The sequence below is a fragment of the Kwoniella pini genome, chromosome 7 (assembly GCF_000512605.2).
Source record: "Kwoniella pini CBS 10737 chromosome 7, complete sequence".
Classification (NCBI taxonomy): Eukaryota; Fungi; Basidiomycota; class Tremellomycetes; order Tremellales; family Cryptococcaceae; genus Kwoniella; species Kwoniella pini.
In genome coordinates this window covers 518,895-540,056 of record NC_091722.1, presented here as the reverse complement: position 1 = coordinate 540,056, position 21,162 = coordinate 518,895, and the positions used below count along the sequence as shown (strand labels likewise).

The following is a 21,162-nucleotide window of genomic DNA, read 5'->3' as shown; positions in this document are numbered from 1 at the left end:
ATATTCTATTCAGGTAAGATAGTAGGAGCAACAAGTGGTTCAGGTCTTGATAGGATAAGAATAATGAATTATTAGCTTGACCTTATTCAAACGAATTTAGATTGAGCCAATATAGTTCTATATTAATAACTTACCTTAAAGCGAAAACTAATTTTTTTTTTACAATACCAATAACTTGATAAGATCTAATTCTTTCTATTTCACCTTGTTTACGTTTCCTAAGTTGTTGTTTTTGTTTTTGTTTCTTTTCTTTTTTAAAGGAATTTTCAATTTTTATTCTTTTATTTAATCTTTCTTCTTCTTCTTTTTCTATATTTTCTTCTTCATCATTACTTTCTTCATCATTATCATTATTATTGTTATTAAATTCATCAATAGATCTTGAAGGTGATGAAAAATCTAATTCAGATGAATAATCAATTGGAGTTAAAGGTTCATTATAAATTGAAGAATTTGGACTTGAATCAATCATAATTTTTTTTCTTTTTAAAGGTGTAGTATTTGATAATTTTTCAAATAAATCTTCTTCTTCTTCTTCTGATGATGATGATGATGATGAAGAAGAAGAAGAAGAAGAAAAAGAATTTTCAAAATTTTCTGATTCTACTTTTATTATATCATTTTCATTTTCATTTGAATTTAATATATTTAATGATTTACGTATAATTGCATATGGTTTTTGTAAATTTTGAAATTTACCATGTAATAAATGATGTGAACCTAAATGTAATGTTGGTTTATCCTATAATTCTTATCAGTTACAGTTAAAAAAATAGTTTAAAGTAAAATAATGAAAAAAAAAAATCTACCGGTCGATCTAATCCTATTACACCTACTACACCATTTGATTTATTACCTTCATAACTTAATTCACCTTGTAATTCAACTAAAACTAAATCACCTCCTAATTGAATAATTGGAGAAGATGAGGATGAGGATGATTGAATGGGATTATCAAATTGTGAAGGATGTAATTGTAAATGTATACGCATTGTTGAATACGATAATCTTTGATAAGTGCTTAGCTTATTGGATATGTAGTATGATATAATGATAAATTCGAACAAAGATAAAAGCTTGAAATTGACCTAATGAACATTACTTCTTGTATTTTTAACTTCACATTTACGCGTTTGCTTTTGACACTAATCACTATACTTCGCGTTTACTTTCCCACGGTAATAAATCATATCATTGCCCCCCTCCCCCATTAGCCCCTGAAACATGACGAATTGAAACTAATCGGAACCCCTAAAAAAGTTAAGATAATAGATAAACGTTTACTGTATCTTAAACACTGACATTCTTTCTTTTTGTCACTCCATATTTTACACTCCGCATTGTACACATTGTTTCGCCTTCAAAATGTCAACTGAAGAAGCTCCTCGATCTGTTCTTCCTTATCCACCTATTCATGCGGATGCACCATTCGTAGTTTTGTCAGATTGGGTGAGTGAATTAGACTCATCAAAAAAGCATTCATTCACTAATCCATTAAATAATTGAAATGAAAAATAGGACGGAACAATTACCGATAAAGATTCAAATGATTATTTAGTAGATAATTTAGGATTTGGATTTGATAAAAGGTAAGTTTTTTTTTTTATACATAAAAGTTGGAAAAAAAAAAGTAAATTAAAAATCATATGAATTCTAATTTTTAATTTATTTAAAAAGACGAGAACTTAATTTAGAATGTTTAAGTGGAAGAATGACATTTAGAGATTCTTTTAAAGAAATGTTAGAATCAATTAATCATCCTTTTGAAGAATGTAAAGAAGTTTTAAAAAAAAATATTAAATTAGATTCAGGTTTTTTAAATTTTTATAATTGGTGTAAAAATAAAAAAATTCCTTTTGTAATTGTTTCAAGTGGAATGGCACCAAATATAAAATCAGTTTTATCAACTTTAATTCCTGAAATAAATGAAAATCAAAATAAAGAAAATGAAATTGATATAATTGCAAATGAAGTTTTATTTACAGATAAAGAAAAAAAAGGTAAAACTTGGGAAATTCAATATAGACATCCTGAATCTGGTTTTGGACATGATAAATCACAAGCTATTTTACCTTATAGAAATTTAAAACATAAACCTATTTTATTTTTTTGTGGAGATGGTGTTTCTGGTTAGTTATTTCATTAATATTTTTCTTTTGGAAATTCTTATTACTAATAACTCTTTTATCAAAACAGATTTATCTGCTGCAAAACATGCAGATTTACTTTTTGCAAAAGTTATGGCTAATGGTCATTCTGATTTAAAAACTTATTGTGAAAGAGAACATATTAAACATGTTCCATTTAGAGATTTGTAAGTTGTTCTTACTATCAGCGAGTAGTTTGGCTAATATTCTGATTGAAATTATCACAGCAATAAAGTACTTGAAAGAGTTAAAGACGTTGTAGAAGGTGGTAAATCAGTTGAAGATGTACTCAAGGAAGAAGGTAATTAACCTGGATCATTTTTATCAAGTTGAATATCTTGTAAATATAATACTTATTGCATAGACATTATACAGTGAATGATGCATCATTAAAAATTCAGGAATGTGATCATCCACTCTAGATTTTCAGAGAAGGATATTGGGAGTGTTTATATCAGATTAAAAAATTGATACATTCCTCTTAAATGAGTTGGGAGTACAACAATTAATCAAAACCAGAGCAATATATAAATAAAAATTGAAACTTTAATAACCTCCACCATCGTACCTTGTATTAGCAGCTTGTTTTCTTCTTTGTTCTTCTTGTAATTTTGGACAATCTTGAAGTCCATGTCCAAGACCACCACAAATTGGACAACCTTTTAATGATCCACCTTGAGCTGCTCTAGGATCATCAATTGATAATAAAAATTCAGGTATCCTAAGAAGATTAATACATTTTTGTTAAAAATTATCGATTCATTAAATTAAGTTAAAATTTAGGAAAAAAAATAAAACTCACTTTTGTTTAGCTTCCATTAAAAGATATTTTAAATCCAATAAAGTTTGTTCAGATGTATTCATATTAACAAATGTAGTTGCTATACCTGTTTTTCCACTTCTACCTGTACGACCAATTTCATGTACGTAATCTTCTATTTCTTTTGGCATTGTATATACAATAACATGTTGAATTTCATTAAAATCTAATCCTTTTGAAGCTACACCTGATGCAACCATTACGTCTTTTGCACCTGTTTTGAATGATCGAATCGCATATTCACGTTCTTCTTGAGCTAAAACCATAAATTACATCAGTATTAGAGCCTCTCTTATCTAACTACACAGAGAAGGGAGCAAATTGACATACTCTTCGAACCGTGAATTGCGACTGCTTCTACACCTTTCAACAATAGGTACTCTTGGATATCTACTCATAAGTAGTTCGTCAAACTTCGATCCTGCAAACAAAGAACATATCACGCGAACTCACCATCTACTTCGTTCTTGTTGTCACTGAAAATGATCACAGGTGGAGGAGTTTTTTGCAAACATTCCAACAGGTACACCATCTTAGCTTCTTGCTTGACGTATTCAACTTCTTGTATGACGTCCATGTTGGCTGCTCCTGCTCTACCAACGTTGACTAAGATGGGGTTAATGAGTGATTGTTGAGCGAAATCTTGAATTTTCCTAGGCATAGTAGCTGAGAAAAGGAGAGTCTGACGTTGGTGCTGCAAACGAAACTGTCAGTCACAACGTTCCTCTCCCGTGACTGGATGCAACACGTTTCAAGAGTTTGAAAGGAAACTCTTAGAGGTTACGCTGGGCTCACCTTGAAATGCGACATTATACTTCTAACGTCCTCTTCGAAACCCATATCTATCATTCTATCCGCTTCATCCATACACAAGTATCTGAGCGAACTATCAGCATGTATTCCTACAATATTAGAATGAGAACTTTGACTCACTTGCAGTTATTTGCGTTCAATTTTCCTTTGTCTAACATATCCATCAACCTTCCAGGAGTAGCTACAACAATATGTACACCTTTATTAAGTACATCTCCTTGATCTGCCATATTGATACCTCCTATACAGAGTAAACTTCGAAGTTCAGGATATTTGCCAGATTCTTTCAAAGAACTACACATAGCTTGACATCCTTCATAAGTTTGTCTGGCCAACTCTCTTGATGGACAAATTATCAATCCTACAGGACCTTCTCCTCTAACAAATGGTAATTTGGCTTCCATCTCCAAAGATTGCATTATAGCTGGTAAAGTAAATGCTAATGTCTTTCCCGAACCTGTAAATGCTATTCCAATCATATCTCTACCTGCGAATGCAGTCGGTATACCTTGTATTTGAATTGGTGTAGGTTTTTTGATTCCTTTACCTTTTAAGAATTCTAATATCGGTTTTGGTACTTTCATGTCCTATAAAGGAACGTCAGTTGAGAGTTTCGTTGACGAAACTTGTGGCAAAATTTAGCTTACCGCGAAATGAGGTATAGGAGGCGGTATGCCATCTCCTTCTGTCAGTATATGGAATTTATCTCGGACCGCTTGATGCTCTTCCTCGGACATGCTCCGTATGTAATGAGGTGGTCTCCATCTGGTCGTGACAGTAAGTCAGTATCAATATCCTCTTGATGAGATTCACCAAGGGTTTCGAGACCTACGATGTTTGTAGACTTTCGGTGTAAACGGTACCGTGAGCTAAATCTTGAGCACTAGCCAATTTCTTCTGAGCTCTTTCCATCTCAGCTAAGAGGAAAGCTTCCTTTTCAGCTTCTTTATCTGCGGCGGACTTCTTTGCGTCTGTATTGGAATGGTCAGCTTTCGTCTGAACTCCCAATTATCGCAACACATTTAGCCCAACATACCTTCCAATGCCTGCTGCTCTTTCACTTCCTGGGCAGCTTGTAAAAGTGTTCTTTCCCTTCTAGCTTTTTCTCTAGCACGTTCTTCATCTTCTGCTTGCTCTTTCAATTCTTCTTCCATCTCCTTTTCTATTTCTTCAGCAGTCTTTACCTTTTGCTTGATTTCCCTTTTCCCTCCTAATTGAGATAACATCTGAGCACGTCTCTTCGCCACTGGAACATAGGGTTTATAATCGTCCGGTAGAGACATTTCCTCTTCTCCACCCGGTGAAGGGGATCGAGGTCGTCTAGTAGTGGTAGCTACCATCTTTATTGGTTTTATTTGAGCAAGGATGGGTAGTTGATAGTTGAACAGACGTTGATAAAGCAATAAGAAGAGATTGAAATGTCAATCTATATAATATAATCTCATCTAATTATGATAGCCGAATGAATAACGATATTAGATGGGATAAAATATGATAAAATGATTTTGAAATTATTCCTATGGTGAGAATGATAACCTCCATCTAACATGATCATGTCTTTATTTGCTTTCGCGTCTCACTCATAACCTAATCACAAATCAACCTTACTCTCAACATATATCTTCCTCATATATACATTTAAAACACAACTCAAACAGATAACGCTCTATACAGTGATACCTCGCTGAATTATATTCCAAGCACTTCGCGCTCTTAGTGTACTTCTTCTATCGTCGACTGGTAAGCTATCACGTTTTGAGGTATTTACTAGACTTTTTATTTACTTTGCCACTAATCTGTCTATCTTTCCATCTTCTTTCGCTTGTAACAGATCAATACCGCTTTTAATCACTATCAGAGATTAGACTGGTCAAGTGGTGGACTGTATCAAGATGGAGGTGAGCTGGTTTTACCATTAGGTCGACACATGCAGCTGACAAAGTACACCTTATAGGCCATTCTTGATTTCTCGCAGGATTTAGATGTTGGGTAAGTTGACTCAACTTCATACCCACTGAACAGCCTCTGATACGCAGCTTCTTTCGCCATTATGATCCCTCATATACTGATCCTTCTCCCCTTCTAGCACGCTCGACCAAGTCGTGCAAGCATTCTACACCAGTGCGGGGGAACAAGTAAGTATTCCTTCTTTTCACCTCCACTCAATCCTCCCCAAATTGTTGTATTAAATCTTACCTCCATACGTATCTGGCTGACGTCTGCCTGTTCCAGCAACAACAAGCTCAAAAGGTTCTCACCCAATTCCAAGACCACCCTGATTCATGGCAACGTGTTCCTGCCATCCTCGAAACTTCATCTAGTATAAACACCAAGGTCAGTCAGCTGACGTACTACATCCAACGCTAATTCCAGAAGCTGACGGATTTAACGATGTATGTATACAGTACATCGCTTTGCAGATTTTAGAGAAACTGGTTCAAACACGATGGAAAGCTTTACCTGCAGATCAACAAACTGGTCAGTCGCATCTAGCCAATCCTGCCATGTTAGCTGACATCTCACTTTGCTGTCAGGTATCCGAAATTTCATTGTACAAGCTACCGTAGAAGTATCATCCGATGAGAGCAGGATGAGGAGAGAGAAAGGATACTTGAATAAGCTCAACTTGGTGCTCGTGCAGGTAAGCTTGGAATTGATATTCATATTGAACTTATCAGCTTATTTGTGTCATTCAAAAGATCCTTAAACAAGCTTGGCCAAAAGATTGGCCTCAGTTCATACCCGAAATCTGCGCTTCCTCCCGAACAAATCTTTCGCTTTGCGAAAATAATATGATCATTCTTAGATTGCTATCAGAAGAAGTTTTCGATTTTTCAGCAGAACAAATGACACAAGCCAAAACCAAAGCATTGAAACAAACGATGTGTTCAGAATTTGGGGAAATCTTCAACTTGTGTAACGAAGTTCTGGAAAAAGCAAACAAACCCTCTCTCATCAAATCCACGTTAGAAACCCTCTTACGATTCTTAAATTGGATTCCATTAGGTTATATCTTTGAAACTCAAATTATTGATTATCTCGTTTCGCGCGTAAGCTAACGAGTCCTTAATTGACGAAGGGGTTTTAGCTGATAATTATCGATAGTTCCTCGAACAAGCTGAATTCCGAAATGTTACACTTAAATGTTTGTCGGAGATAGGAGCTTTGAACGTAGGACCTGAATATAACAGCAAGTTCGTCACCCTGTTCCAAGTGGTCATGACTAGCATCAACAGGATGGTACCGCCAAATACAAGTACGTCAGCTGTGCATCTCAAAGTCACGTTAGCTCATGTTCGAATTCTCCAGATATGGCTGCCGCTTATGTCTCGTCTGACGATGAGGACCAACAACTCATCAAAAATCTTGCCCTTTTCCTCACCAACTTCCTTCACACCCACCTTCGTCTAATCGAGACACCGGATAACACTGAGCTTCTCATTAATGCTCATCTTTACCTCATCAAGATTTCAACGGTGGATGACCGGGAAGTTTTCAAAATATGCTTGGAGTACTGGGCCAAGGTGAGCTGTGGCGCTGGATTCGATTATCCACACACCAGCTGATCCCTGTCTGTACTAGCTTGTTGCCGAACTCTACGAAGAGATTCAGTCATTACCCATGAGCGATATCAACCCCTTGATGAATTTGAACATCGGTGGATTGGGTGCTGGATTGAACGGACCTCACTCTATGGGTTTGAATGGTATGCCTTTGAGGAAGAACGTGTACTCGGACATTTTATCGAACTTGAGGTTGGTGATGATTGAAAAGATGGTCAAGCCCGAAGAAGTAAGTCATACTCCTGCTACATCACGTGCTATCAATGCTAATCCTCTTTACAGGTATTGATTGTCGAAAATGACGAAGGAGAAATCGTTAGAGAGTTCATGAAAGAGAGTGATACAATCGTGTTATACAAGAGTATGAGGGAGGTTCTGGTGTACTTGACACATCTGGACGTACAAGACACAGAGACGATCATGACGGATAAATTGTCCAAACAAGTGAGCTGAAAACGATCGGGCTGGCGACACGGCTGACGCTCGTTGCAGATTGACGGAACTGAGTGGTCGTGGAACAACCTCAATACGTTATGTTGGGCTATAGGGTCTATATCGGGTGCTATGAGTAAGAATCAGCTTTTCCTCTCCGATCCCAAAGGGGTTTCGACTTGATTGCTGATCATTTGCGATATATAGACGAAGAGACTGAGAAACGATTCCTTGTCACTGTCATCAAGGATTTACTTGGCTTGACGGAGATGAAGCGAGGTAAAGACAATAAGGCAGTCTGTGCATCCGATATCATGTATATTGTCGGTCAATATCCTCGATTCCTTAAAGCTCATTGGAAATTCCTCAAAACTGTCGTCAACAAGCTTTTCGAGTTCATGCATGAAACCCATGAAGGTGAGCTACGTGCTAACGGAAACCCGGAGAATTTGCGTTGACATTTTGGTGATTGCAGGTGTACAAGATATGGCTTGTGATACCTTTATCAAAATTGCTCAAAAATGTAGACGTCATTTTGTTATGCAGCAAGCTGGAGAACAGGAGCCATTCATTGATGAGATCCTGAGGACACTGCACCGTATCACAGTGGATCTCTCACCTCAACAGGTAAGCTGACATAGTATTGCCCTGCCGACCATAGCTTACGACCATTTCATCTAGGTGCACACATTCTACGAAGCTGTGGGGTATATGATCGCTTCCCAACCTAACAAACCTACTCAGGAGAGGTTGATCGAGAAACTTATGGAGTTACCTAACAATGCTGTGAGTACAGCTACCGGTATTCCTTCGAAATCATAAGCTGAATCCGTGCACACAGTGGGACAATCTGATGCAACAAGCAGCAAGTAATGTGGACGTACTTGGCAATCCAGAAAATGTCAAGATATTGTCTAACATCCTCAAGACCAACGTTTCAGCCTGTACATCCATCGGGTCATTCTTCCTCCCTCAATTAGGTCGAATATGGCTCGACATGTTAGGTCTTTACAGGACAGTTAGTGGAATCATCAGTGATCAAGTACAGCAACAAGGTATGTCAGCCGCACTTCCTCGACGGCTATCTGCTGACGCGAGTTTGCAGGCGTGATCGCTACCAAGACACCGAAAGTACGATCTCTGCGTACAATCAAGAAGGAGATCCTCCGATTGGTTGAAACTTACGTTAAGAAAGCTGAAGATCTGGAAGGTATCAACACCAACCTCATTCCTGGACTTTTCGACGCTATCTTGGGTGATTACAACAACAATGTACCCACTGCTCGAGATGCGGAGGTATTGAATGTCACTGCTACCATCGTGTCCAAATTAGGTGTAAGCTGTCTTCTTATCATTGAACTCAAGGGATCGACAATAGCTGACCAACGAAATCGCAGAATATCTTGAACCCTCAAATCGCACCTATCCTCGATGCTGTCTTCGAGCCTACTTTGGGCATGATCAACCAAGATTTCTCGGAATATCCAGAACACCGAGTCGGCTTCTTCAAGTTGCTCAGAGCTATCAATCTCACTTGTTTCCCTGGTAAGTCTGGGCGATACGAAAGCCTCATCAGCCCATGCTTACTGTTTCCGTTCTCAGCTCTCCTTGAGATACCACCTCATCAATTCAAGCTTGTTATGGATTCCGTTGTTTGGGCCTTCAAACATACTATGAGAGACATCGCTGATACCGGTTTGAACAGTGAGCCAGTCACTACATCATGATGATCGCTTTAGCTGACCTCGATATACCTAACCCAGTTGCATACGAGATCGCCAACAACTTTGCTGCTTCGTCTCCTGAAATCGCGAACCAATTCTACCAACAGTATCTGCTCACTTCTATCGGAGACGTGTTCTACGTTCTTACTGACGCGGACCATAAGAGTGGTTAGTTCAGCTACTTCCTACCGAGATACGGACAACAGCTGATTTGGGTGAACAGGTCTCAAAATGCAAGGTATACTGCTCGCTCGTCTGATCTCGTTGGTCGAGACTGGCTTAGTCCAAGCACCTTTGTTCGACCCGGCTCAAGTCTCCGATCCTTCAATGTCAAACGCTACTTTCCTCAAAGGTTACATAAGTGATCTCTTAGCTAACGCTTTCGGCCACGTCCAACCGTAAGTGATGCGTAACTGTCAGATCAGGACGTTTCAGGATCTTGCAGCTGATTTTTGATTTCTCCTTTTGATAGAGCTCAAATCTCATCGTTCGTCAATTTGATGTTCGAAAACTCAAGCGATCCCATCAAGTTCAAGTTGACAATACGAGACTTCTTGATATCACTTAAAGAGTTCTCTGGCGACAACGCTGAGCTTTATATCGATGAGAAAGAAGCTGAGGCTGAAAAGAAAGCTGCTGAGGAGCGTGAAGCCGCTTCAAGGGTACCAGGTATGCTCAAGCCTGCTCAATTGGACGACGATGCGGATTTGTAGGCAGGTACTTGGATCCATCCTGCTTTTCGATTCGCGTATTTGCCCCTCAATATGTATGTAGCATAGCAAAAGGGATCAAGGAGCGTTTAGAAAATAAAAAAGACTGCATCATATATCCTTACTATCGCATCGCATCACTTCCCCTTTTCCTAACCAGATCAACAATAACAATGTGAAACAAAATACAATTCCACTAAATGTAATGGGTAACAATAATATAACGAGTTCCTCTCACCTTTCTGTTTCCTCATCCTTCACGATGCCTCTGAGTAGTTACCTTTATAGCTATATCTCGTAGATTATGAGAATGAATAATAGTATGATTCCTAAACGCCTGCACAGTGATTCGCTTTGCTGAGGATGCAATTAAAAGTAACGCTTAAAATAGCATGACGCCACGTGGTATTTCAACTGTATAGTTATATACTACTCGCATTATTCAGTATTAGCGGTGACGTCGTTAAAATGACGATGGAAAAACACAAAAAACGAATCACTCAAACTTCATCCTTGTTATGATTTATTCATCGTTCATTTCATCTATGCTAGATCGCACAACCCATTCCAATTACCTTTAATCTCATTCAGCTTGTGGCTTCACTGTAGGATACCCGGTGTTTTAAAACCTACATCATGATCAAGCCTAGAATACCTGTTCGACCAATAGGTCTCACCCCACTTCGGCCGATACGATCAAGTTTATCGATAAATCAACAAATATCTTCGATCAGACAATCAAGCAGTAAATCTACTGATTCAACTAAACCTAATTCATCTTCAAGATTATCTTCAACATTCTTCTTATCACATCAAAGACAACTTTTAAATAAATCAAATTCACCAATAATAAGATCTATTTCAACTACATCTATCAGAAATCTTTCAATTCCTTCTAAATCATTTAACTCAAAATATCCTGTAATTTCAATTATAATTAGACTTGGATTATCATCAATTTTAGGTTTAATAGTTTTAACTTCAGTAATTTTATTTCATGATGCTTTTACATATTCTGAAAGACATGTTGATAGAGTACCATGTAATCCATTAAGTTTAAAACCAAGATTAGGTGGTAAAAAAAATTTACCAATTTTAGAAGTTAATTTAGATGATGAAGAAGATGATATTAAAAAATCAATGAATAAAAAACCAAGATTAGTTATAATTGGTGGTGGATGGGGTTCTGTTGCATTATTACAATCTTTAAATCCACATTCTTATAATGTTACTTTAATTTCACCACAAACTTATTTTGCTTTTACACCTTTATTACCTTCTGCATGTGTTGGTACAGTTGAACCTAGATCTTTAGTTGAACCACTTAGAAAAATTATTGCAAGAGTTAGAGGTCATTATTTAATGGCAAGTGCAGTTGATATTGATATGGCAGAAAGATTATTAGAAGTTGAAGTTCCAAAAGATGGTGGTGAAGGTACAATGAGATGTTATGTTCCTTGTAAGTGATTTTGAAAATAATGCCTAAAATCTTATACGAGTAGCTCTTAGACTGTTGAGTTGTTGGGAAATGGTGTCTTTGACCCTTATCTTAAGGATTGTATGGAATAAATGCTGATTTTGATTAAACTAAATATATAGACGATAAACTTGTCATTGCTTGTGGATCAACTACGAATAATCACGGAGTCAAAGGTTTAGAACATTGTTATCAACTTAAAACTGTTCCTGATGCCCAAGCAATCAGACGAAAAGTTATGAGTAAGCCATATTCTCCAAGTGATCTGGTGTTTGTCCCCTATATCTGATGTGTATTCTCACTTAGACAATCTGGAATTGGCTTCTTTACCTACAACGACACCCGAAGAACGAAAACGACTACTCTCTTTCGTTGTTTGCGGTGGTGGACCTACTGGTGTCGAATTCGCTGCTGAACTGGCAGATATGATGGCTGAGGATGTACTCAAATATGTAAGTTTCAAATTTGGCTTGAATTCAATAATCAGAGATGGTTGAGGCTTATACTCTCCGAAATTACATTTAGTTCCCTAAACTACTCTCCAACGAAGTCAAGGTCACTGTGGTACAATCTCGAGACCACATTTTGAACACATATTCTGAGAAGATTTCGCAATATGCCGAACAAAGATTCGCCAGAAATGATGTAGACGTAGTCATAAATGCTCGGTGAGTCCCAACGTAGTCCCTTTGATGCTGTCTGCAACGCGCGCTGACCAGCACGACTGATAGTGTACAAGAGGTTTTCCCTGATAAAGTGATCTTGAGCATCAAAGATCCCAAAGATAAAGATGCGAAACCTTCGAGTAAAGAAATCGAAGCTGGTTTCGTACTTTGGTCTACTGGTATCGGTTAGTCCCGTTATAGCACTGACAACCGTCAACTGAGCTAATCATGGAGTCATCGCGATTTATAGCTATGCAGCCTTTCACTCAACGATTAGTCAACCTCTTACCAAATCAATTCCACTCAAAGGCCGTTGAGGTGGACAATTACCTCAGAGTACAAGGTGCACCTCAAGGAACGGTTTATGCTCTTGGTGATGCGGCTACCGTGAAAAACGACCTGATCAACGATTTGTACGGATTATGGGATAAGTTCGATGCTAACAAGGACGGAAGTCTGTAAGTCTTCCCTCTTCCCGAAATTCCTTGTATGGTGTCAAAGCTCAAAGACAACCTCAACATAGCGATTACGAGGAATGGCAAGCTATGGTCAAACATATCAAGAAGCATTATCCACTTGCTTCCAAGTACTTTGTCAAAATGTGAGTATAGCGTCAACCTTCATGCTCCTTTTCTTTTCACTTGTATGGAATCAGCATAGCTTACTGATTCCATCGTATTTGATACAGGCGAGATGTATTTGACGAATTTGACGGAAACAAAGATGAAAGACTTTCTCTCAATGAAGTCGCTTCTATGTTCTTGGGATTGAGTAAAAAGGTCACAAGTTATCCAGCTGTGCGTTGCCTTTCCTACTCAATTGCTCTTATCGACTCTCTGATCAATTTTCAAGCTAATAAGGACTTGATATATATGATAGACCGCCCAAGTAGCTTCTCAACAGGGTAAATATCTTGGTGGAATGTTTAGCAAATTATCAAAACAACATAAAACACTGGAAGAGAATGGTATTGAGAATTTGAGTGATGATGCCTATTATCATCCATTCGATTACCTTCATCTTGGAAGTTTGGCTTACATTGGTAACTCGTGCGTACATGCGATATTGTATAACGTCCTAAACTCATCAAATGGGCTAACGAATATCCTCATGAATAGCGCTGTATTTGATTATGATGGATTTTCACTTGCAGGTGGATTGTTGGCTATGTACGCTTGGAGATCGTAAGTTTTCATCTTTTGTCAATAATACGTCACAAATCACGATACTGATAATTTTTAATATTTGATATAGAATTTATTGGTCTGAACAAACGTCTATGAGAACTAGAATGTTATTGATGCTTGATTGGGTTAAACGAGGAATATTCGGAAGAGATTTATCTAAAGTGAGTTGTTCGACTTATCTTACTCTCAGCATGGTGATTTCTCTGACTCTGCTATCTGTTCCAACCAGTTCTAATTCAGGAAAAGCAGAATTGAAGTGGACAGAAATGGTATGCTTGGGTATGATATGGTGATTCGATGTGTTTGATATCTTGAATTTACAATTATAGAGCGAATAGGCACTTTCAACGAATGTATATACGTATATGATCCCACTTACTATATTCAACCTACGGGCGGGATTAGGTAGTATGACTACTTGACGCTTATCCACTAACCGAATTGCATGTGTCCATAAAGAACAAAGTCATCTTCTTGAGGAAGATTATAATACATGATAAAGGTTAGAAATAATTCTATAATAGATATAAAAATACAACAATAATAAAAAATTCTAACACTATCAAATATTGAGCATTCTTTATCTTAAATTTTAAATGGAGGAATGCGAGACAAAAGCTAACCAGGAATAATATTTCCTATTTTATCTAAAAGCTATTTCGAAATTCATAACACTTTCATTAAAATATGTTGTAACTATGAATTATTTTCTTTGGAAGTATCTTATCGAACAACAAAACATTTATACTATAGGATTATTATCAAAAATCGTCAGTCAGTATATCATCAATAATATTGATATTTTTCAAAATCAATCTTTTAACTTACAGTTGCCCATGCTCCTAAAACTGCGAAAGCAGCTAAACAACCTAAAATACCTCCGAACCATTTAAGCTATTCAAATAATCACATATTAGCTTATAATAATTATTGCAAGTTCAAGAGACTTACACCATCGACACCTTCACCTGGAACATGTACGTTCATACCCCATAAACCAGTAACTAAATTCATAGGACTAAATAGCGCAAATATAAGTATCAAATATTTATGCAAGTCAAGGGAAAGGTCACTCACATTAAAACGGTACCTAGAGCTGTTAATTTACTGAAAATTTCAAAAAAAATCAAATTGTCAGCTGAGAATTAACATTTAACATGGAGATATAAATAGACTTACGAAAGTACATCATTGATTTGATTATTTGCATCTGTCATTTCGATTGAAATTTGTGCAAGGTAATTAGAATGAGATCTCGATAAAATCTTTTCATAATGATTCAAATTTTGTGTCATCGTTATCAAGTGATCCTACAAATTCATAACTTAATTAGCCAAGCGCTTCCTAGATTTCGCATATTCAAAAAAAATTCTGCTCACTTGGATATCCGAAAGATATAAACCAATATCAGATTTAGGAGCCACAAGCCATTGTTCATTGCCTAGACTCAAGTGTCAGCTGATTGAAAGTCAATGAGTGAAAAAAAAACTCACATCGCTTAGCAAGACCTTTGACTACATCCGCTTTGTTACCCATCAATCTCAATAATCCCATTACCTTTTTTCGGCATGTACCGATTCTATCGTATACTAGTCAGCTTATTCCTTCGATCGAAAGGACCAAACTTGGCAGCTCACCTTCTCAACATATCACTTTGTTCAGCTTCTTTCAATATCAATACTAATTCATCAATACTATCTACTTCGTATTCGATAGATTGAATTAGAGGGCCGAAGGCATCGGTAATATCATCGATAAGGGCATAAGAGATCCAGTCGGATGTTACCGAGATATAATCTTTGAGATGCTTGATACGTCTTCTTACATTCTGAGGATGAGGTGTACCCCTGAAGTGGAACTGCAGTTTACTGATATCAGCGATGTAAAAAGGAAAGGTCTCCTTTCCGTGGCAGCTCCACATCTACGGAGCTACCTGAATTTCGATTACTCACGGATAAAGTACCTTCTCTGAATACGATAATGTACATATTAAGCGGTTCCAGATAGGTCTGAGAGTATGGATCTTGATCGAACGATCGGAAACAGACAAGATAATAATTCCTGAATAATTCGATCTTCTCGCGAGTCTCTTCTAGCAAGATATCTTCCGTAGTCAAGGGATGAATACCAAATACCTATAGTACGCCAAGACGATAAGTTGTTAATATCCTATGAAGTTGATCAACCGAAAGATGACACACCTTTGAAAGCATTCTCATCTCTTCATCAGTGGGGGAAAGTACGTCCAGCCACCAAGTGAACTGCTCAGGATCCTCCTCGACAGCCGAACTATCTCCATTTCCTCCACCCCCTCCTGCACCATTTTTGGAGTTATCGCGCGACATTTGATGTCCCGCAATAGCTCTGCTCAGCATACTAGTCTTGCTGGCTATTGTGCTAGGCTCGATCGGTTGTTGGTTTATGGGAGTATCATTTCCACTACCCCCGTTTCCGTTCCCATTTCCGGTCTTCGAAGGTGTTCCAGTACCAACAGTACCTTGTTCTGAGGTACTTTGATTCTTGCCCTTGAAAAGCTCTTCAAAACTTTGACCTTCTGCTGGTAATTCCGCCAACGATCTCGCGTGTATCGTTACTGGCATAGCATTGGAATAGAAGGAGAATCGATAAGGTCGATCATGCCCTGGTGCATTATCAGAATACGGTATGAATCCTGTATTCGGACCTCCAGAGTTTAGCGGAGCATTGTTCGAGTTCTTACCCGATCGAGGAGCTTTGAATGCTGTTGATGTACTTTCAGAGACGACTTCCCCATCTGCACCGTTGGTCAAACTTGATGAACCGAATCCCTCAAATAAAGCCAGTTTACCTTGACGCCTTAAGACTGGGTTCGACTGTGAAAGCTTTCTTTGTCTTCGCCTGTGGAAGTTTTGCTCTCCACCTATAGAACCACTTCGGTCTGTTCTGGCTGGAGGCGAAAAAGGCCCTTCGGTCATACTATCGTCCACGCCTTGTTCATGTTCGCGTTCATCATCATAATTGAAGTTGGGTTTATTCGGCTCAATAGCTGTATCGTAACTTCCAGGACGATAAGAGTTTTCTTCGCTACCATGATTTGATCTACTTTGGTTTAATGTACTTCTTCTTCTTGGAAATTCTCCACTTCCATTACCATTGTTATTATTGGGATCTATTGCCCAAGCCCCTTCAGCATTAAAAAGATTTTCTTTTTCTTTATTGGCGTATTCTTCCATAGCTGCGAAATCAAATCTATTCCGTGCTATACCTCCCATACCACCCATTGATCTAAGTTCGGGAGCTTGACGATCCATCGACATACCATGTTGATCTCCATCTGAACCTCTTCTTCCTAGTAACCTAGAATGTGAATCGTATCCACTTGATCCGCCAACACTGTCATCTTGCCCATGACTACGCCCGTGACCATGATGATCAGGTCTACGATCTCTTGGTGAATGCTCATCTTGTTCCTCTTGAACATCATAGTGCGATCTACCATGAGGATGCCCATCATCAGAACCGTTATCTGCCCCACCATGATATCTTGCTCTGTTCATCTCTGCTTCTTCAGCATCCGATAACATTGGAAAATGACCTTCTTCAATCGGGGAAGTAGATGGGAAATGATGGGCCGAAGGTCTGACTACAGGTGGTGATGTATCTGCCAATGAACCTGATCTGGCTCGAGCTGTCATATCGGGTTCGTGATCAGTCATGCACGTTTTCCAATTTGTTCAATATTGCTGAACATCAATGCTACACTCACACATGCTCATAGCACTCTCGATGTCTTGTTGCATCTGCCTTTCTCTCGCATCGGCATCGTCAGCCGGTCTATAGCTCCTTGGACCTCCATGAGAATTGCGATGTTGTAATGATTGTCTAGTAGGTGTTATGATTGTTGGTGAAGTTATTGACATGTTTCGAACAGGTTGAGGAAGATGAGGATCGATTTGAATCTGACGAGGAGATGTTGGTGTCCTGTCAGGCATGATGGTGGATTGACTATGTAGGAGAGAAACTTCTATATTCGTATGCCGTCTAATTCAAAGCGATGGCCGCTGTAATTGTTAAGTTTTATGTTATATAAAGAAAGAATTTCGATCTGCCTTTCTCCATACGCCTAAATTATTGTTTTTCTGCTTGCAAACAAACACAAGTGAGTCTGGATCTGACAGTGAGTGTTTGAAGAGCGGGTAAGACCAGTATGTTTTGAATATCAATATGAACCACCGATAGGTCAAGCAGCAAATGAAGAAAACGATATGAGAATATAACCTCGTATTGCAGGGTAAATAATCGATATGACGGAGATGTACCGTGCAATATATTTACAGCGTAATTAGAAAAATTTCCTAATATCCAGCCGAGATTCATGGGTAATGACAATAAGCAATCAATCGTAATAAACAAGCTCTGCAGATCGGTTACATACCTCTTCCGAGATGGTACCAAGTGGCCAAAAGTATTGACATTATTCAAGTAACGATAAGCGTTGCTTCTAAAGTCTTCATAGTACTACTACTAAATCATCGTCATGTTCAAGTCTGTATCTCCGTGTCTGTCGGATACCATTCCTCATGATATGGAGAAAAATGAGATTTACGAAAGCCTTCCGCCTAAATACGATGAGCCCGAAGAGAGGTCAAAGGAGTTGAAGCGCCGTTTAAAAGAACTGAGAAAAGAGGTGGAAGAAGCTAAAGTAGATTGGTAGTGAGTTACGTCCAATTCTTTCAGTATTCTAAGAACTTATCAACCGATAGTGTAGTACCCAGTGAAGATGAACATCAGGTCTGTCAGCTGTATTTCAAACATGTAATTGGTGAGCGGAATTGAGCTGAAACGGATTGCCCCATTGGATAGTCGGAGGAAGTAGGCGAATCTGACAAGAGGAGAGAATGGATATCTGGGTATGTACAACCTTCAAACCATATGCGAATTCGTTCCTTATCGGCTTGCGAAAACTGCTGAGCTGCTTTCTATCGTATCAGCTTCACCGGATCTGCTGGCACAGCTCTTATACCATCAACTTCGAATGAAACAGATGCTTTGCTTTTCGTTGATTCCCGTTATTGGGTCCAAGCTGGTAAACAAATTGTAGAAGGATGGAAAGTCATCCAGGTAGGCGCTAGTGGAGGTAGTGGGAAAGATGCCGTGGTCGGAGGCTGGATAGAATGGGTGCTGAAAGTGAGGCTCAATCCTGTTTAGTCAAGCTGCCCAAAACTGAAACAACGTTCCATAGGAGGTCGAAGATGGCTCAAGAATAGGAGTAGATCCAAAACTCGTATCTTTTGGTCAGTTTCCATCGCACAAACAAACCCCCAGCTCGATGAATTAGCAGTAGCTGACCAAAAATGTAGAGCTTGCGGAAATTATCAAGACACGTTTCCAATCATTAGACTCTGCAACTAAGCTTATATCCCTTCAGATCAACCTGGTAGATAAAATTCATACGCCCCCAGAGCGATCTACCGGACCAATATCGCATTACCCCATACACTTCTCCGGTGAAGATACTGTATCGAAGTTGGAGAGAGTAAGATCCAAATTATCTGGCGAATTATCGGCCAACGTTGCATCTAGCCGAGCTTCAAAACAAGATTGGATATACATTTTACCAGCTTTACCTTCTATAGCTTGGTTACTTAATCTCAGATGTCCAACGGATATTCCATTTTGTCCTGTCGCTTATGCGTATCTCGTACTCACGCCTAACAGATGCGTTATATTTATCGATAATAAGAAAGTACAAGATGAAAACCTTCGTCATGATTGGGATCTCGCTAAGATCGACATCAAACCTTACGGCGTGGATGAAGTTGGTAGATATGTGAAGAACTTGACTGGACAAGCTGAAGATGAGAAGAAGAAAATCAAAGTTTGGACTTCTAGGGAATGTAATTGGGCTCTTGCAGGCGCTTGTTCCTCTGTAAGTTTACGGTATCATGGGTACAATGGATATTATGCTGACCGAAATGATGCTAATAGTCAAGCGTGGAGGTCATGCCATGTGTTGTCGACAAGTTAAAGGGAGTGAAAAATGCGACGGAAATACAAGGTTTCAAAAACGCTTATCTACGCGATGGGAGGGCGATGGTACGTGACTGATTATACCTCGCACCAAGGCATCACAGGGCGTAAAAAACTAATGCCAGAGCGATAGGTGCGATGGATGTCATGGCTCGAGACGATGTTATTACAAGAGAAAAAGAAAGTTGGCGAATGGGCGGCGGCACAGACTCTGACAAGGTTCAGGGCCAAAGAGGAGTTCTTTGCGTGAGTTCGTCCTGCTTGGCATGAAAAGGCGGTAGACTGACACGGAATGAGAATTAGTGGATTGGCGTATGAGGATATATCAGCTTCTGGACCAAATGGAGGTTAGCTGGTTTCTGTATGTACCTTACGAGTATCAACCATGAGCTGACGTATGAGTAGCTCTCCCTCATTATGCTCCTAAGAGAGGAGAAGACAATTTAATAGATATTGACTCTACTTATGTGATGTGAGTAATAATATTGGTCAAACCTGAAATGATCGCTTATGACCTAATACAGTGATTCTGGAGCTAATTATCAAGGTCAGCGATATTGCCTGTAGAAATTACTCCTAAAGAAAGCTGATGATTAAAATAGACGGAACGATCGATACTACTCGAACATTATACTTTGGCAAATCCCCCTCTGAGGAGATAAAGCGGGCCTACACAAAGGTTTTACAAGGCCATATGGCAGTTAGTAATGCTATATTTCCTCGAACTATGACGGCGGATAAGTTGAACATGCTAGCCAGGAGCCCATTGTACCAGTAAGTTACAGAAAACTGTCTCACATGACTGCTATTGATATTTTCTCTAAGGGATGGAATGGATTTCGGACATGGTATAGGACATGGTATTGGTACTTATTTAGGTGTTCACGAAAGTAAGTCATTCCACTTCATTCAAATGACCACAAAAAGTTTTCAGCTGAATAATTTCAATTACGATAGATCCAATGTTTCCTAAAAATGCAGCATTTGAACCGGGAAACATAACAAGTATAGAACCAGGTTATTATAAAGAAGGAAATTGGGGAATAAGAATTGAATCAGTTATATTATGTAAACCAATTCAAGTAAGTTATATTTATTATTTTTTGCAAATTGAATTCCTTTTAATTGATTTTACGATTTATAGACGATTAATCCTGATTGTAAATTTGGTGATTTTCTTTCATTTGAAAGAATTACACAAGTACCAATTTTAACAAATTTAATTAATTATAAATTATTAACTAAATCTGAAATAAATTGGATAAATCAACATAATTTACAAGTTCAAAATAATTTATTACCTTTATTACAAGATGATCAAGATAATCAAGTTAGAAATTGGTTAAAAAAACAATGTAAACCTAAAAGAATTTGGCCTTGGACAGGTGCTTAGACACAAAGTATTGTAGTTCTGTTGTAATTGTTCTATATTTTTATTGCATTATTTTCGTTCGTACATACATATACTATGATCATATCATTTTATATCCTACAAGCCATTATAAATCTAGTTTGCAGATATTATCTGCTTTCTTATGATTAACCCCAATCCTTGAATCCTGGTCTCTTCATCTACTTGAAAGAGCTGAACGCCCTGTTAGGATCCTGCAATTTT

At 38.3% G+C, this 21,162-nt stretch overlaps 7 protein-coding genes across 7 annotated transcripts; 4 read left to right on the top strand and 3 right to left on the bottom strand.

Moving 5' to 3' along the window:
- Positions 1–5: 5 nt before the first annotated feature.
- Positions 6–992, bottom strand: I206_105340 (uncharacterized protein; the record flags this gene model as incomplete). The annotated part of the gene is made up of 3 exons (XM_019155493.1): positions 6–45; positions 135–742; positions 810–992. 3 exons carry the CDS (start codon positions 990–992, stop codon positions 6–8), a joined length of 831 nt encoding a protein of 276 aa, XP_019011647.1.
- Positions 993–1,365: 373 nt separating this feature from the next.
- Positions 1,366–2,456, top strand: I206_105339 (uncharacterized protein; the record flags this gene model as incomplete). The annotated part of the gene is made up of 5 exons (XM_019155494.1): positions 1,366–1,449; positions 1,519–1,589; positions 1,678–2,129; positions 2,197–2,314; positions 2,375–2,456. 5 exons carry the CDS (start codon positions 1,366–1,368, stop codon positions 2,454–2,456), a joined length of 807 nt encoding a protein of 268 aa, XP_019011648.1.
- A 237-nt stretch (positions 2,457–2,693) lies between these two features.
- Positions 2,694–5,120, bottom strand: I206_105338 (uncharacterized protein; the record flags this gene model as incomplete). The annotated part of the gene is made up of 9 exons (XM_070203102.1): positions 2,694–2,868; positions 2,950–3,223; positions 3,298–3,357; positions 3,421–3,661; positions 3,763–3,844; positions 3,901–4,367; positions 4,428–4,545; positions 4,613–4,751; positions 4,817–5,120. 9 exons carry the CDS (start codon positions 5,118–5,120, stop codon positions 2,694–2,696), a joined length of 1,860 nt encoding a protein of 619 aa, XP_070059203.1.
- Positions 5,121–5,672: 552 nt separating this feature from the next.
- Positions 5,673–10,212, top strand: I206_105337 (uncharacterized protein; the record flags this gene model as incomplete). The annotated part of the gene is made up of 22 exons (XM_019155496.1): positions 5,673–5,678; positions 5,735–5,769; positions 5,867–5,915; positions 6,013–6,114; positions 6,186–6,258; positions 6,315–6,421; positions 6,480–6,830; positions 6,886–7,036; positions 7,090–7,304; positions 7,363–7,572; positions 7,626–7,787; positions 7,836–7,911; positions 7,983–8,192; positions 8,251–8,402; positions 8,457–8,561; positions 8,617–8,830; positions 8,881–9,110; positions 9,173–9,320; positions 9,378–9,479; positions 9,539–9,667; positions 9,723–9,897; positions 9,972–10,212. 22 exons carry the CDS (start codon positions 5,673–5,675, stop codon positions 10,210–10,212), a joined length of 3,243 nt encoding a protein of 1,080 aa, XP_019011650.1.
- A 633-nt stretch (positions 10,213–10,845) lies between these two features.
- I206_105336 (uncharacterized protein) lies at positions 10,846–13,773 on the top strand (the record flags this gene model as incomplete). The annotated part of the gene is made up of 12 exons (XM_070203101.1): positions 10,846–11,668; positions 11,809–11,928; positions 11,993–12,138; positions 12,212–12,354; positions 12,418–12,536; positions 12,602–12,809; positions 12,875–12,952; positions 13,040–13,148; positions 13,231–13,400; positions 13,470–13,535; positions 13,606–13,699; positions 13,768–13,773. 12 exons carry the CDS (start codon positions 10,846–10,848, stop codon positions 13,771–13,773), a joined length of 2,082 nt encoding a protein of 693 aa, XP_070059202.1.
- A 488-nt stretch (positions 13,774–14,261) lies between these two features.
- I206_105335 (uncharacterized protein) lies at positions 14,262–17,509 on the bottom strand (the record flags this gene model as incomplete). Its single annotated transcript, XM_070203100.1, has 11 exons — positions 14,262–14,285; positions 14,367–14,432; positions 14,490–14,556; positions 14,616–14,645; positions 14,718–14,848; positions 14,918–14,979; positions 15,032–15,117; positions 15,176–15,396; positions 15,491–15,673; positions 15,740–17,205; positions 17,284–17,509. The coding sequence occupies 11 exons, from the start codon at positions 17,507–17,509 to the stop codon at positions 14,262–14,264; spliced, it is 2,562 nt and encodes an 853-aa protein (XP_070059201.1).
- Positions 17,510–18,054: 545 nt separating this feature from the next.
- I206_105334 (uncharacterized protein) lies at positions 18,055–20,940 on the top strand (the record flags this gene model as incomplete). Its single annotated transcript, XM_019155499.1, has 15 exons — positions 18,055–18,230; positions 18,281–18,308; positions 18,381–18,427; positions 18,509–18,704; positions 18,760–18,811; positions 18,878–19,446; positions 19,506–19,613; positions 19,681–19,793; positions 19,851–19,894; positions 19,953–20,019; positions 20,072–20,094; positions 20,150–20,321; positions 20,373–20,437; positions 20,505–20,629; positions 20,692–20,940. 15 exons carry the CDS (start codon positions 18,055–18,057, stop codon positions 20,938–20,940), a joined length of 2,034 nt encoding a protein of 677 aa, XP_019011653.1.
- Between the last annotated feature and the right edge of the window lie 222 nt (positions 20,941–21,162).